The sequence below is a fragment of the Strix aluco genome, chromosome 21, assembly GCF_031877795.1.
Source record: "Strix aluco isolate bStrAlu1 chromosome 21, bStrAlu1.hap1, whole genome shotgun sequence".
Taxonomy (NCBI): Eukaryota; Metazoa; Chordata; class Aves; order Strigiformes; family Strigidae; genus Strix; species Strix aluco.
In genome coordinates, this window is record NC_133951.1 from 10870441 (window position 1) to 10887444 (window position 17004).

General features: G+C 37.6%; 1 protein-coding gene across 7 annotated transcripts in view; it reads right to left on the bottom strand.

Moving 5' to 3' along the window:
• The window catches only part of SMURF2 (SMAD specific E3 ubiquitin protein ligase 2), an 83965-nt gene that overhangs the window by 46692 nt on the left and 20269 nt on the right, over positions 1 to 17004 (bottom strand). For 5 of the 7 annotated variants that reach the window (XR_012626035.1, XR_012626033.1, XR_012626034.1 and 2 more), the window contains exons 2-4: positions 8549 to 8587; positions 6807 to 6915; positions 433 to 462 (exon numbers count right to left, since the gene is read on the bottom strand). Coding sequence is in view for 2 of the 7 variants with exons in the window: in XM_074847675.1 (XP_074703776.1) it covers positions 433 to 462; positions 6807 to 6915; positions 8549 to 8587 (178 nt within the window). In the remaining 5 variants the exon portion in view is untranslated. Of the gene's footprint in view, positions 1 to 432; positions 463 to 6780; positions 6916 to 8548; positions 8588 to 17004 lie in introns of those variants that run through there. The other 2 variants (XM_074847676.1, XM_074847677.1) reach the window with 2 other exon arrangements.

Sequence of the window (17004 nt, forward strand, 5' to 3'; positions counted from 1 at the left end):
TGCAGCTGTGATCAGGTAAGTTCTCAATTAACACTTCTCGCATTTTTCCTTTTCCAAAAAGCAGAACTTTGACAACTTCTTTTTCCCACCTGCAGATAGGGACTGACCCAAGAAGTAGAAGACAGAAAAGCCTAACTGTAGGCACATACCCATGAGCATGGTTTAAAATAACCAGTGCACATTTAAAAAAACAAAACAAAACACAAGCTTCACACAGAAAAAAAGCCAAAGTTTTTTGAATAGTAAACTGATTGCGTAATATAGGTCAGATTTTTGGCCTTACAACCTTGACAATGCCAATTTTGCATAAAGGAACGAGAGATGAAGATGAGTATTCACGTGCACAGTTGCAGTCTACAATGTTTCATGTACTTAAAATAAATTCTTATGAGAACAAGTTAGGTGCACTTAAAAATAAAGACTTATCATGACCTGTCTTGAATTTTCCAGTTTTCCTTGTTGCTTTAAAAAAGTCAAAGGTATATGGTTAAACACAATTTCATAACAGAACAGTTTGAATAATATGTAGAACAGCTGAATATACAACACAGTTTCCAAGAATTACTGTAACATTTCAGGGTGAGGTTCTCATGGTTGAGATGCAGACAGTAAGCCATCCATACCAAACAGGTGAGGACTTCTATATCGCTACTATAACCTACTCTGATTTTTGTACCAGCAAACCTGGCTGATTCACACATTTAAAGGAAATAAGCAAGACAAGCTGCATTTTCCAAATAAAAATCTCATCTTTTTTTTTTTCTTCTCCAAAGGAAGAAAAGAAATAGTTCAGTAACTGCTAGTTGGCTTTATAACAAAATGTTTCATCTATGTTTCTGCATAATTTCAGGCATGAAAATACATGGTTGCATTTAGAGAGTGATGGTAGGACAAGCTGACATTTCCAATTCATTTGGTGGAGAAGTTACATTTGTTTTACATCATCTGGCAATAAAGTTCCAACATAAAAGCCTGAACTAGGAATTTTATTTGTTATTAAAAAAGAATGTTCAAAAAAAATAAAGTGAATAAGCTTGAAAAAAAAAAAAAAACAACCCACACCAAACCAGAAACAAATAAACCACAAAACTCCCATTTTTTTTTAATGCTACCCTATCAGGTCAATATCTATTTCATAGATTCAGTACTTCAACAGAGATAACAGGATTAGTATTAATGAAGTGGAAAGTTGGAAACTCAATTTCCATATACATTTTCTTAACTCCCGTATTTCCTGAATCTGTAAAATTACAGGGCTCTGGATAAGAATGTGTGTTTGGAAATTTTAAGAAAAATGTCTCTGCACTTTCATTTCTAAACAAAAGTCAAGTACATGCCATACTGGAAACCTCTAAAATATTTTAATCAAATTTTAAAACACAGGGACAATTGTTACTTTGTCTAAATAAAATTATGTTTGCCAAGGTGGTATTTCCTTCTGAGCTAACATACCACTCAGGAAGGTTTGGCGTCAAGTGACTTTTCATCCCCATAGCATTATATACACTTTCCCTGAAGAGTTCAGCTTGGTAGAGAAAAGCAGAATGAAGCAAGTGGAAAAAAAAAATATTTCTGAAAAAAACCACACCTCTTCCTGATCACAAGCCAGATGTACTCCCTCCAGAAAGAGAAAAAAATGCAACATCAAGAGGTACGAACTCAGGCTTAGAAGCCAGGAATTCCCTTTTTCTAATCCATGCTGTCACACAGACTCTTTTTACGACCTGGACAAATTAGTTTGTTTCTCCATTTTCCCATTTCTGAATTTTTTCTAATATAATGGTAGTGTTCTGCTTTGAGATATCAGCTGTTTTCAGATTGGGGGAAAAGAGGGTGCAAAGAGACATAATGAAAAATATCATCCCTATTTTTTTTCTTCTCTTGTCCTTCACCCTGACGTTGCTCTCATCTCTGGTAGCAACTGAAGGGTGTTTGAGCCTCTGGGATGGTCAGAAGAGAACCAGCCAGGGGCTGCGGCTTAGACAGGAACACAGCATAGACACGTGGCACTGACTGCTTGCTTCTTTCTCCTCCCCAATGCTACCCAGCCCAATGTTGAGCTGAGCCTACAAGATACTGTAAAAGCAGCCACACCAAGCTAACAGCAAGCAAAGTGGGCTTCTACTCCAGATGTTCCTAACAGACCCACCAAAGAAGTTCAGCAGAGACTTGTACGCCTGATGCGCTTGAGTTAGAATGGCCAGCTCTGCTGATACGGGCCAAACACGACCCAGAAATGCTTTCACCCTAAACGCAAAGGGCATCAGCTTCATCAAACTGGTCTAAACAACCACGTCAAGAAGGCAAAGCTGTTGCAAGTAGCTGTTTGATGGCTCTTTAGGAGTCTAATCCAGGCTGGGATTGTCTAAACCAGCACTAAACAGAGCTGTTGCCTTCTCTCCCTGAGAAAATTCAGGATCATTAGCAGTAACTAGACAAAGTAGAGTTGGAGGGTTGGGAGAGAAAGGTGATACTGTCAGGGCAGCGCAGGGGCTTGAGAATGTGAAGGTGCCAAACAGCACTAGAACCTGCAGTGAGGAGATTTTGGGAAGACGAGCTGTGGAAGTTGGATGAGGTTAGATTTGAGAGGTATAACAAAGAAGGAGAGCAACGAGTCCACACTAGAACCTGGGGATGCAGATTTGAAGGGCACAGAGTAAAGACAGGACCAGGACTAGGTTTTGGTGGAGATCATGGTACAAATGTATTTAGAGATAAATAGGTCATATGACTTGCTATGCCTTAAGGGCAGAGTCTGGCTGCCGGTGAGGGCTGGAGTAGGTTAGAGGGCACAGGTGAGCATGGGAAGGCTGTAGGAGAGATCTAGGCTATCACAGAACAGAAGAAAGGGGAAGGAAGAGAAAAAGGCAATTTGTTAAGTTTCAGAACTGCTGGTTTAGGTAGCGTTTAAATGCTTTGAATGCAAGAAGGTCTGTAAATGTGTTAAGTCTGGTTATTCAAAACTTTGAGGAAAGGCCTGAACAATAGGGAAAAAACACAAATGACTGAAAAATAAGGAAGGGGAATACATCCAGGGCAAGCATGGTATTTTACTGACATTAAACTGCATCCAGACAGCAACTATTTGGCAACTTCTTTCTGGAAAGCCTCCCAGACTCCCCCCTCCCCTTACACACACCCATCTAGACTGAAGAATCTAAGCAACTAATTCAGCTGCTTCCTTTTACACTAAGATCTGAATTAAGAACCACGTAAGGCAAAAGCTTTTTTGTTCTTAATGACACTGCAGCTGTCTTTTTAAAAAAATTTTATACAACAGAATACCTATTATGCTGAATCAGGTTAGCAAGCAACAAAATTCCCTTGGAATTCACAACTTAATTCAGACATTATTGCATAAATACAACAGATCCATCTTACTGTGCCATTTGCATATGCCATCACACGATAGATGAAACTGTTAATTAGCAGCAGCGTTAACTTGTTATATAAATTCCAGGCTGGGGACACTTCCATCAGCCCAACACAGCCAAGAGACTGTTTTACTGCACACAAGCTTATTACCATCTTCTAAAAAACAACAGAAATCTTCATAGTAAGAAAAAAAAGTAGGATTTTTCTTTTAAAATTCTGCAGAACTGCACCTTCCTCTGGTTCATTTCCTATGCTGTGTGGTGGCAGGAGCAGGCAAGCTGCCACCGAGCCTCCATCTGTTATGCTTGGTGTGCAAAGCATTTCCTGTAACAGTGGAAGCGGCGTAAGGCAGAGACGAGCGTTCCCATGCAATGGTGTGTTGTTAGGGTAAACATTAGGAAGTTTAAAAACCCTATTATTTTCAAAGGATGAGAAAAAAAGATTTAAGTCCTGTAATTTATGAGGTTTGCCATCAGGTACTTCGCAGTAGGACAGTTACTATTCCTATTATAAAATCCAGGCAGTGAGCTGTATCAAAGAGATGTAATCTTTTACATCTTTCCTTTAAATAGGAACTGATGACTAGGTGACTGATGCTTATAAATGGAAATAAATTTCCATAGAGTAAGGAATAACAGGCAAGACAAATAAAAGGGGTTAAAAGATTACGAAGAAAATTTTGAGAGGGAGAAGATTATTTTCAAGTTACAAGGCCTGACATAACGCTAAATTTTACTTTGGATTAGAAATGCTGTGTATACCTCTGTCATCAGGGAATTCAACTGCCAGAAACAAGGAAAGTAGTATTCCCTACAGGACAAGTAATTTATATTGAAAATAATATCCTAACTAAACAAAGCCTACGTTTTTTAGGGATCTTCTTCCCAAAAAACAAACCACACACACATAAAAATGTTTCACACAGGTCTAAATTCCTTTGGACAATCTGACAAGACTTGCCCCAAATCTGCCCTAGCAAAATATTCTGCCAAAAACTCCATTTCTATCTCTGCTTTTTATAACATGATGTGGACTGCAATCACAGTTTTGCTTCTAAGCTAACTACAGTATCCAGATACAAGCATGACTTGTTCTATAAAACAACATAAAAACACCTTCTCTTCATCCTTCCTTAAAATTATAACCAGAAAGGAATTTTTTCTAAAGATTTCACTATTTTTTTCCAGTACTCTTATTACGTATTAACATCCTCTCTCATTTCCCATGTTCTCTGCTCCTCTCTTCTCTAGAAAGGAACCAAGTCTCCAAGTCATTAGACCATGGAGCGCTTACCATCCCCTATAACCCATTCCTGTCACGTCCTTACTTGCATTGTCACCACAGCACTTCGAACACCACGATGTGACTGGCAGGTACTGGGGGAGACGCAGGGAACCACTGACATTTTCAACACAGAATTTAGTAACAGGTAACTGCCAAATGATAGTCACCATTCCTTCTTCAAAAATATCCCTTCCTGGGTTGTATAAAGTTTATATACAGGAAGGCTTTACACTCAAGTCGTGTTGGCAGCACTTTCCTTTTCACCTTACTCTCCTTTTATATCTGTAAGCTATGCGTTAATGATCATTAATGGGCCCACCTAACTAAACACCAATAAAAGTCCATGCTTGCATTTCATTCCTGCAGCAGCGGAGCACTGGTGGTGCTCAGGGGATGCACCCTGTGGTCCAGCTTCATCCAATGCAATTGGGTTCACGTACTGAAAACCCTTTCACGAAGGAAGCAAAACCACAGCAAGTGGGGATGATCGAGAGACTCCCTACGAAAGCCCACTCCTGATGCAAGCTAACACACTAATCCAGGCACACTGTTACTGACCCAGTGCAACTCATTTAATAGGCAAAGAATTACACACATTTTTTTCCCCTATCCAGCTACCTTCCTGTGGGTTAAGTGAATTGAATCCATTTACCCAGAAGCCAGATGGACCCAGTGCACGACAAGCAGCATGAACACATGCAGTAAACTGGGAAAGGGGTTGAAAGCAGAGAGAAAGGGGGCTTTTCATTTTTGGTGGCAGCAAGCTGCAAAATCAGTAAAATCTACGACGCTGCATAAAAGATTAATTGCTGTTGAAAAAAAAAAATCTTCAGATAGATCTTCATAAATGGATGTTCAATCTTGGACAGGATGCGGAAAAGCAGAGGTCTGAAATCTGCATTCTATACAAATCAGCATTTTGATAGGTTTAATAACATAAAAAAATGAAATTAACTTAGAATTCTTTAAATATGTAAAAGAGCCATTACTTCTACATGAACTTAAACTTTGTTTATATCAATTTTTCTAATGAATATGAATTACCATCTCACATGCAGAATCTAAGCTTGGACTGAGCTTGAATAATGAAACTATAACGCTATAGCTTTCCTCAGAGAAAGTGCTATTACTTCACTAAACTGCCAATGATATTTTGTTAGGCAGTAATGAAAATGTTTTGTATATTGCACTAAAATATTATGAACAATGACTTCACATATTTACTCTTGAGTATTCAAATACAGAGTAGGTCAAGACATGACTTTAAACCAGGCCCTCCACATTCTGCTTAAAGTCCCATCAAGCTGCTTTACTTAACTGGGAGAAAGGGGGACAAGAAACTCTCAGTGTACTAATACTTGATTTGCTCTACATTTGGTGATGTCTAAAGCTAACGTAAATATGCTTGATTTCTAACAATATAGATAGTGAATGGAGCCATGGGAAAAAAAGTTAGAGATCAGAACAATGCCTTAGAAAGGAAAATACAATGAGGCAAAACTGTTCTCTTCCTCATCTTCTATCCCAAGGAAAAAGATAAAGAATAAAAGACAGGGAAAATAAAACATTCACAAAGAAACCTATATAAAAAATAAAAGTTTTAATAACTTATATTATACAGAATATTCTATGCTTTAGAAATACAGAGGAAAAAACAGGATATATACATGCCATATGGATTATATTGCTCAAAAGCACTGAAAGATGCTCAAGTGATGATAACATAACAATTTACAGCAAGAAGAACATTTGGGACAGCAAATGACATAAAGGAGAGAAAGCTGAACAAGAGGAGCACAGAAGACAAGACACTATAGCACTGCAAGACAAAAAATAGCATGAAGAGCAGTTTGAGGGAAATATTGTCAATTGTTTGCTTCATTTTACAGAAGTGTTAACATGAAAATATTACAGTAAAATAATGCTACAGTACATGTAAAGCATCATTACTAGAAAACCAAGTGTAGTGTTTAGATTTTGAGGGAAATGAGAAAATGGTATTTTGACACGTGCATTTTTCACTCAAACTAATAAACGCTGGGATATTTTCAAAGCTGTAAATAGGACAGTATTATGAACACTTGACAATGTGCGTGTACTTTAGAGGATTTCACTTCAAACCTTTGGTTATCACTGTTACCACCTACAGGTCATAATGCTGATTCCATTTTGGATCAAGTGTATTCTTCACAGTATCTGTAGAATGGCATTGGCCAGATCCGTCCACCACAACCTTAGCAAATGGATCAGGAAGTCCTAAGAGGAGGAAAAGAAAAAAAACTAGAAAATGGATCAGGATGCTTTAAAGTCCTGTATCACTGCACGTTTACTTTTTTTTAATATTTTATTTGAAGTTGCTTTTTATTTATAAATGAGAGCCATATTTAATGAATTTGAATAACATGACATATTAAGCACAGGAAATGGCTAAATTAGCAATTTATTTCACTGACATACACAACTTTTTCTTGGTCTAAGTCAAACACGTTGGGGAAAAAAAATCTGAACACCTTAATCTTCCTAATTCAAGATTGATTAAATTCTCACTATACAAAGAATTTGGCAAAAACCAGATAAATCAGATTTACATTCTTCCTATTTTTAAGATTAATTACAATCGCAATTTTGGTTGTTATTGGTATTACAGGAAATCACGTATAAGAGGTTATTCTTGTTTTTGAGGTCCACTTTCCACTTTGTTTTCTGCTAGCTTTCTACTTCATTTTTTGCCAGCTTAGTACCTTGGAAACACTGAACACAAGTTCAGCTGATCAACAAAAATCAGTGCAAAGATGGTGTCAGGCTACACAGCTGAGGACAGGAAAGAAGCAGGACCAGAGCAGCCTACAATTAGCTCTACTGCAACTGCTATTCTCACCAACCTATTAACTGACACCAAAAGGGATGGTCCACCGCTAATGTCCCCAAGTCAGGCGGTTCCTATCCCTTTTCCCCCCCCTCATACTGATTCCTTCCCTCATCTGAGTGCCCACTGACTCAGATGAAGGAACTAATGTGGTGAAACATTATTCACATTTTCTGTAGTGCAAATTCTGTACCAGTTCCGCTTCCTCAGGTGACTCACGATGGAGCCAGTCAAGCAGCAAGAGCGGCTCAAGACAAGTGTCAGACAAAACATGTGGGGAAGGGGAGGAACAGGACCTTGTGAGATTTGTCCTTCAGTACAGAAGCACATCACAGATTTCAAATCCTGAGGGGTTTTTTTTAGGCATTATTAAACTGCTAAACACCTGAAAAATTGCAATCAATACAAAAACCCAGATATAAAGCAACTTTCAGAAGTATCACAAATTACAACATAATTCTGCATCAACCCTTCTTCAAGTTCTTTTCAAAGCTCAAGTCTGATCTTTCAAGTTCTCCCTACTCCCATCTAGGAGGCAGCAGGCAGGTGATCTGTGTGTGCCTACACAGCCAGTAACATTCCTTTCTGCCTCCTTCATCCACCTCTTAGCACTTTTTTCAAAACATTATTAAAATTAATTAAAATATAATTTCAGAGTACATAAGTATTATGACATGATTATTAATAATTAAGACGTACATCTGTCTGCTGGACAAAAAGTTCTTATATGAAAAACATCAATAAATATGTGGCACTAATTGAAAAACATGTGATTTGCCTGAAAGAGTAAATTTGTTTCCCACTCCCACAAAACAAAGAGTGTTTAATTATTACAAATCTGTGACAAGTGTCACCTAAGAAAAAACTGGAAGCCCTGAAATAAAACTGTGTGAAAACATCAAAGCTCCCAGCCCCCTTAATGCAAAATATCTTAATACAATGATCCTGTACAAACACTGATGTACAGAATCTGCATAATATTTATCCCATCTATAAACATATAAAACTTTAACAGCTACTTACGGAAAAAATCCTTTTTCACCAAGTTTTTTGCACACAGTACTGTAAGAAAAAAAGAAATACAAAATTAAATTACAGAAACTTGAAAAAGTTAACTTTACCTATCTAGCATTCCAGAAAAATCTTGCTCAAAATCAAATGAATGAACATAAACAAACTGCGCTCCTACATGATTTATACTGTCACGTAAAAGAATTCCTGAAAGCTGAGCCACAAGTGTCATCTTTTGACAATTTACCTTTAGGTAGATGATAGTGGAACTGATATGGTAGTGGTTTCCTCAGGCCATAGTTTCACATGCGTTTCCCCCTGCCTCAAAAAGATTTTGCCAACTCTGTGTGAGGGAACTGGACCATTTCTAACTGGCTCACCATACAGTGGCACAAACAATTGTGCCAGTAAAATCAGCAGTATTTCATGAGCAGGGTCTTATGTTCAGTTCTACAGACCACCAAAGCTCCTTGACCATAAAAAATAGTGCATTAGGAAGTCTAGGCTTTTCTGTTATCCTGCATGGAAACTAAATGAAAGTTTTTACCTAAAAACATTTGGGTGGAGTAAGCTAACTTCTAACACCAGAGTTTTGATGGCTCCAAAGATAGGTTTTATTTGTAGAAGCTGATAATTGTTTCAGGCTTTTTTGTTTAAATTAAAAGGGAGGAACATTTGCATTTGTCAACTAAAAATACCATGGGGAAAACAATCTCATATGAGAATAAATAAAAATAAATAAATAAATAAAAGGTCAAAGGAAACAACTTTCATATAAAGATGCCAAGGTACACACAGAAGAGTTCTCCTCACAAAATTCACCACTGTTCAACTACATATGCTTATCTATTGTCACAGGTTTAGTAAGCAGGAAATATTAGATTCCCCTGTGAAACATTAAAATATTTACTGATAACACAAAAGGATTCTTGGGTATTGAGTGAAAGCGTGAGTTCCCACAGCTAGTACAAAAAAAAAAAAGGGGGAGTGGGGAAGAGATATTTGGTTGGAACCAGTGTTGCAGAAGACTCCTCAGTGTATGATTCGCTTGGATATTTCTTCTGTGAGATCGTCAATATTCCTTACTACCAGAAAATGCAAAGACAGAAAGTGCATCCAATAATCACATCCCACAGACACCACCCAAAACCAAACAAAAGTGGTCATGCTTTCCCCCATAAAATATCCTCAAACTGATCCTGCAAGGCTATGAATTCTCCAGTTTCTCTTCCAGTATCTGTCCAAACAAAAGTAAGAGGATGTAGTTCACGAGCACTGCCATGGAGATTTCCACGGTAAGGGCAGAGAAGCATCACCCCGAATAGTTCTGCATGCCAGCACAGTCAAAGTTACATATTATTCTAAATCAATGAAATTAACGTTTTCCGAATGTTTATGTTGATTTTAGTGAAACTGCTTTCCACAGGAATTCAGCACTGTAAACTCTAGCTAAAACTCTACTCGGGTCTAACGAGTTTTGGTCCCCCATAAAACAGAAGGGGACACCTATTAATGACTACAGGTAGTCGAAAACCAATCCCCTGCACATTGACATATAACCCAGGAAAGGTGTATATAAGCTCCCAGGAAAATTTCAGCATATTAGTTTGATGCAAGAGGGTGCTAATAGCAATATCATTAACCTGAAAAAAAATTGCCTGATTCCAGGTTGTTATTAGTTGGGTTTTTTAGGAGAAGATAAAGGTAAAAAAAATAATTTCTCTCCATTCAAAGACATAATGTAATCCTAAAGCAGAGCTCTATTTAAGGGATTTTCACCCAATAATCCCACTGTAAACAGTCAACAGTAGTAAAATACTAATAGAGAACCAAATGTTTTAGGTATTTCTGATACCTGGAGTTCAAGCATGTATAGGAAACAGACTGTCGCATCACTGTCTGCTCCACAAAACATTCAAAGGATTTAGGATGGTCTAATAAAAATCCAGCTACTAAAGACTTCCATGTGCCCAGCAATTTAAAGTCTACTCTATCCATACAATTGATAACAATTTAAAAGACATTTAAGGAAACAGATAATAAGACAAACTTAGAAAAATGCTTCTGTGGTTCCTTAAGATTTTATTCCACCAAGAATATCCTCAGCCTGAGTTGTCAACAGACACCACTCGCCCATGAACTGAAAAAGGTTACTGCTCACCTTTCATCTAGTGGTGAAAAACTTCAAGTAAAACAGATGCTTATATAGATAGTCACTTTTAAAAATATCTCAAAAATATATAATTATTTGCACAATTTCACCCATGAAAAAAGAAACAGGAAGTGTCAAGTGAAGCTGAAAGCTTTAAACCCTTCAGTGCCCAGCGAGCCATACAGTGCATTCCTGAAATTGTATAATGTCCAAAATAAAAGAAGTTTGACTAATCTTTTGTGAGAGAAATTGCAAGGTTAACTAATTAGAAACACTTCTTTTCAAAATATTAAGCAAGCCTGCCAGTGCAATTTAACCAAAGTCTCACTTTTATAAGATTGGGCACACACACAACATACAGACTAATAACCGTTTCCCCAACAATTAGCCATGAGCGAACAAACTAATATTTTTGGCTCAAGATTTGCTTCTCTAGTAACCACATTTAAGGAAAGTCAGATGTCAGCCCACTCTGGCTTTGTCAGGTTAACAAAACAGGAGAGACGTGGAGAAATCTTCCATTAACAACACCCCCTCTGCCAGGTATTTCTAGGTGAAAAAGCCCAGGGTCTCAGGAGCATCAGCTCAATTCTAAGTGAAACAATCTTCTTCCACGCACAGAGCTGTAATCTATCTCAGGAGTTTTTTTGGACAAAATTTTTCCCACTGGTGGGAAAAGTACCAGAGTTTATGCTCCACTTTTCTAACAGTTTCAACACTGTATTAAAACCTATTCTGAATATTCTGATAACCAACTGATTAATAGTTCCTTGAGAATAAAAACTAAGGAAGTTTGGTTTCCTATGGATTTATGCTTCATGGTTGACTGAAAGCTATAGCTGAGGCTTTTCCCACTGGTAGGGCATTTAGTCAGACACTCTCCCACGCAGACTCTCCAGCGGTCTAGCAACATGGGATCTCTTGCTGCAGCTTTTTCCTCTCATTTCAGGTCACTGCTAGGGTCTCCTCTTTATCCAGGCAACGATTCTCATAAAACTCATGGGACTTAATTATCTTTGAGACCTCTATCCTATGTCAAATTTGAGCTAAAGATTCAAAAACCAGAAAGAATCATAGCAAGATTTATTTTCCTTGACAAAGCCAAGTTAAAATGCTGATGGTTCTGGGCTCAAACTCACATCGTTATCAGAGCTACACAGTTGTACCATTAATAGATCCTCTAGAGGCACAAGGCCACTGAAGAAGGTTATTTGTTATTTGTATGTGCTTGTTTTAAAACATTTTTTATTAAAATTCTTTTTAAGCAAAAGTTAAGCTATTTAAACTTGCACTGAAGGTTTTCAGAAACTAGGATGCAAGCCAATGCCTGTATATATTGACAGTGGTTTGAAAAAAAAGGAGGGGAGGGGAGCATTGTACCATAAATGCATCATCAAGACATTAATGGCTTCTAGTACACATATGTAGATAAAGTATTTATTACTAAGTATCAATGAGTCAGTGGATAGCTATGTTTTGTATTTATTACAGACTTCCTGGGTAGTCTACAGAAAAGAGAGCATTAATATTCCAATACAAAGGAACAATATATATGTGCCAAGACAAACATGCACATCAGTTTTACATACGTTCATTAAATATCTCTTTATCACGCCTTATGATCTCATTCTAACACATGCTACTCAGGTCAGTTCACAGAAACACGAAGACAGCATGATATTACAAGCTACCTAGTCTCCTTCCATGACAGCTTTGCACAGTTCTCAAACACTCAAAAATAGAAATTAAGTGAACCACATTTGTCAGTTTCCTTCTTCTGATTTACTACTCCAGTGACTGACAAAGAATGGTTTACTGAAAAATAATTTAACTATTGCAAGTAAATGAAAAATATTTAATATCCCCAAACTCCTGTAATCTAGTTTATGCATGAGCTATTAAAATTTACATGCAATTATAGGGGGCGATGAAATAATTTGCTGAACCCACAAAAAACCTGAAAGGAACTACGATTATTGAAAATGTGATTTTAATAGAAAGATAAATGTTTGTCTCATTTTCTAAACTCTTCTTACTGTTTTTGCTAGCTACTGAAGAACTCTTGTTACAACTGCTTTTTACTTTGGAATCATTTTTACAGAAAAATCAAAGTTTTTATTGCATAAAATTGTTATAGAAGATATCCCATTACCACTATTTTATATAAGTATTTATATAAGTATTAAAAAGTATGTTTATTTCAGAGTAGTATGTATATCTATAACACAAGGTCTCCATACTTAAAGGGAAGAAGCACATGAACAGGAGTGAAGAGTGCCATTGTAGGAAGTTTGCAATGAAAACAAGTGATAAAAGACCTATGAGATTTCACAAAATCACCACATCTTAGACAATGATCTAAGAGTCTCCAACTATCCCATTCACCTTCAATGGCTGGGAAACAGACCTAGAATGAGTGTTGAGGAAGGCAATGTTAAGAAAGAAAATGTTATCTGAATTTAAGGAACTTGGACATTTAGGGGTAGTGATCTTGTATTCAACACTCGGGTATTTCCAACCTATATAAAACTGCTTATAGCCAGTTTGTTCACCACATTCCTTCATACCTGCAAAACAGGAATAATACTACTTTACCTCACAGGTACGTTTTAGCGTTATGTTACCTGTATGTTTGTAGACTCTCATCTATCTGTTATAACGTGTCTCTTGATTTATGACAAATTACAAGGTTTAAATGTGTTTGTACCCTGCAACACGAGGTAGAAGTACCTTCAGGGCTACAGTTGTAGACAATCACAATAGAAATATATTGGGTTTAAAATTTCTAAATTAAAAATACTATTGCTTAAGCTATCTTCTTAAGTAAATAACTCTTAAACGTGCACACTGGAGACAGACGCATCAGTACTATAAAAAGTAATCATAAATGTCTATGGAAGCAAGCACACCAGCTGAAGAAGCTGAAGGAAAAACATCATCAACACATTTAAAACTCAGTACGTGACTTAGTAAGAAAACACCCCCCATCTCATGTCAGACATCCACAAGCAACCAACAGTGTGTCAACAGTCAGCCCCAAGTTTATAGGGGGAAGAAAAGGACTGGGTCCAAAACTAAGATTATGTTTACTAATCTTCTGGCTTTTCATGTGTCATCACCATAGAAGAACTAGTTCAGCCTTCTGAATCCAAGCAACACTTTTAACATTATAATTCCTCTTGGTTTTTTCTTTCCCCAAGGGTTTTTCTCCCAGAAAAAGTGCTTGTTCCAGAACATATGTAACACATGGGATAGCGAGGAGAAGGACAGGCTGCCTATCAATTTTTACCACAACAGTTCATTTTGAAGACAAGTCTTTCTTCCCCCTACAGGAACACCATCTTTTAATGAAAGCCATTAGCGTTGCTTTTTGTGATCAGATCCCAGTTGTTTGCATGTAATACGCAGTGCAATACAATCACTAAAATAAGTCCCAGCTGTAGAAACACAATGCTATGCTGTTGCTAATGTGTGTTGTACTGATAATGAATGGTCGTCTATGCTTTAATCTGAATAAAGCTCCCAACTGCTCTGCCTCTCCTTGCCAAAAATTCCCCTTCCTCCTCCAGACTGTGGTTGCATTCCAATTACACTGCCGATTGGAATGAGCCTGCTTGGGGGAGGGAGAGGGAGGGAGGCAAATGAAGGCACACACACGCCCCTCCTCGCCTTCGGATGGCTGCCCCTGGGACCCAGAAACTGCTTGGGGTGTTTGAACCTATGGCTGACATGACATACTTTTCTCCACATCGTATAAAACTCTTTGTAAATTTACTTATTTACTTTAGAAAAATGACGGGCAAACAGCACACCATGCACAGGTTCCAGCAGGATAGCTCAATCCTTTAAACATTTCTAACAGATTCCTACTGTTTTCTTCCATTGTTGGCATGCTACTGAGAAACTTACATTTCTCTGCTTGCATTCCCTCCTTGGACCTGCCTAAATTCCCACATGGGAAGATATAAAACAGGAGGTCCTCAACTATTCACGGAACAAAGAGCTGTAAATAATGCCATACAGATTTGCAAATACAGCTGTTGAGGTAATAACTTTCTCAATTAAGGTTTTGAAATAAAATTGTTTATTCCAACTACTCACATTAAATTTTATTTTACGATTAATCTCTCAGGAATTTTTTTTTTTTAGCTTTCATTTCCTTTCACTTTTAATTTCCTTTGAAAGGTGTTTTTTCTTCAGAGGAACAAACTAAGTGACAGAACAGGATCATAAATGAAGAATTTACTTTCAGTTAATGCAATCAATTATTGACAAGAAGGGACACACAAAGGCAGGTAAACCTACCAAATACATGTTTCACAGGTGCACAGGGGTTTTGAGTAAAGAAGGTATTGAAACATGAAATGGGTAAGAATGCAGCAGCTGACCATTATTCTAACCATGATCACTGATCAACAGGAGCTGGAAGGTTTCATATTGCACCTAACAATAAAGAGGGCTGCAGCTGTTCCTCTCTCGGATCAGGTCTAGCAATCATATGGATGCAAGGTAGATCAGGAAGCTGAACTGGCTTAACAGAAAATTAACCTTCTGGGGAGATGGATTAGTTTGCCATTGGCTCCGAGAGCTGCGTTGACTTACCCAGCAGTCATGCCATCCCAAGCTCTAATGCAAAGGAAGCAGCAGAAGTGCACGGCTGCAAAGGAGGGAGGATTGGCCAGACTACCTTTCTGATGGCAACTTGCAGTTGCACTGTGAAAGTGCACTCCATACCTGGGAGTTTTTCAGCTCTGAAAACAAAAATACACCCTCCCCAGTATTTTTATTTTCATTCAGATGGCTAGTTTTTCCTCCTGTCTCTGTTTGGGAGTTCTACAGATTTATTTCAAAAAAAAAAAACCACCCAAACTTTTTTTAAAAGCAGATTTTTGCCATCAGGATACCAAAAAACCAACCTAACACCCTTCAGGTTTTCAGAGACACAATCTTAACCTTAAACATTCGGATGGAGTGTTATTTTCTATTTCCCAAAGCACACTCAGAAGCACAAAATCAAAACACTGAAAAAAGCATTTTTCTTGCAAGTATACACAAGTGCTTTCAGCTGCTCCGTTTTACTTACTGACAGCTGTTCTGAGCCTCACAGAGCATTAGAAATTTAGAATAACCTAATGAGCTCTAAACTAGAGTTAGTACAAAACATGTACAAACACAGAGGCTGGCATGCCCTTCTTAAAAATGTTTATTTTTCCCAATGGTTTATCTGAAATTCAGTGCTACCCAACTTAAATCTCCAAACACCATCCTCTGAAGACGTGAGTTGAAAGAGTCACTAGTCACCCCAATGCCTTTCTTTTCTGGGATGAGCATAGAGGGAGCAAACACTGAGATGAGGGTGCCATATGATATACACTGGGATGCCCAGTTCACCCAAGGACACCAGACAAACTGATGCTGGTTTCAGACATACTCTGCTCAGTTAAATTAAATGTAAACGCTCCCCACCATCCCCTAGATCCATGGTTCTGCAGCAGGGAAAGCACAGTGTGAGCGCTGCCTTCTGAAGCAGCCAGGTAAACCTCAGACCACCATCACTCGCTGCTTCCTCTAGCTATCTTTTTCTGATGTGAATTAGGAAATACATAAGATGATCTCTTCTGCCCCCCTTAACTATGGGAGCCAGAACAGCTTGGAAGGGGTGGTAACTTCAACAGGCACAGCTATCTGCCCATACTCTTACCACGTCCACTTACAGTTCATACTGTTAGGAAACTAATTTCCAATTCTCTTTCAGAACAATAAATCTAGTTTAAATCTAATGTAAATTCAGAATCATGTACCAGTTCTAACTGTCTTAGTAAGAATATGTGTTTAGCATGAGAAGTACTAATGAATTTTTAAAGTGCTATTAAATGCTGTCAGGTTAAAAAAAAAATTCAACACTAGTTCTAAGTGACATATAAAAGCATTATTGCTAGGCTGATATCCAAACACAAGGTAGATAGCTTTAAAATAAACTCTTTCAAAATGTGTATTAGGATAACCTTAGTACTTGAAAAGCACTTTTAACAAGACTTTCCTTTAATATTTGTTAAAATTCTAAATTGTCCCATAAACATACTTCTTCTGCAAGTTCAACTTCAACACAAGCCAGATGCTAAATCCTTAAGATACTGCATGTAAAATGAAACCCATTTCAAAGGATCACATGCACCTGCTTATAAGCATTGTCAGCTAGAAATCAGTGTCTCAACAAATCAGAATTATTCCTCTGGGGCTAAACAAACAACAAACAACACTACAATACACTGCATTCAAACACCAAACAGCCATACGGATTATCCAGAAGTGAAAA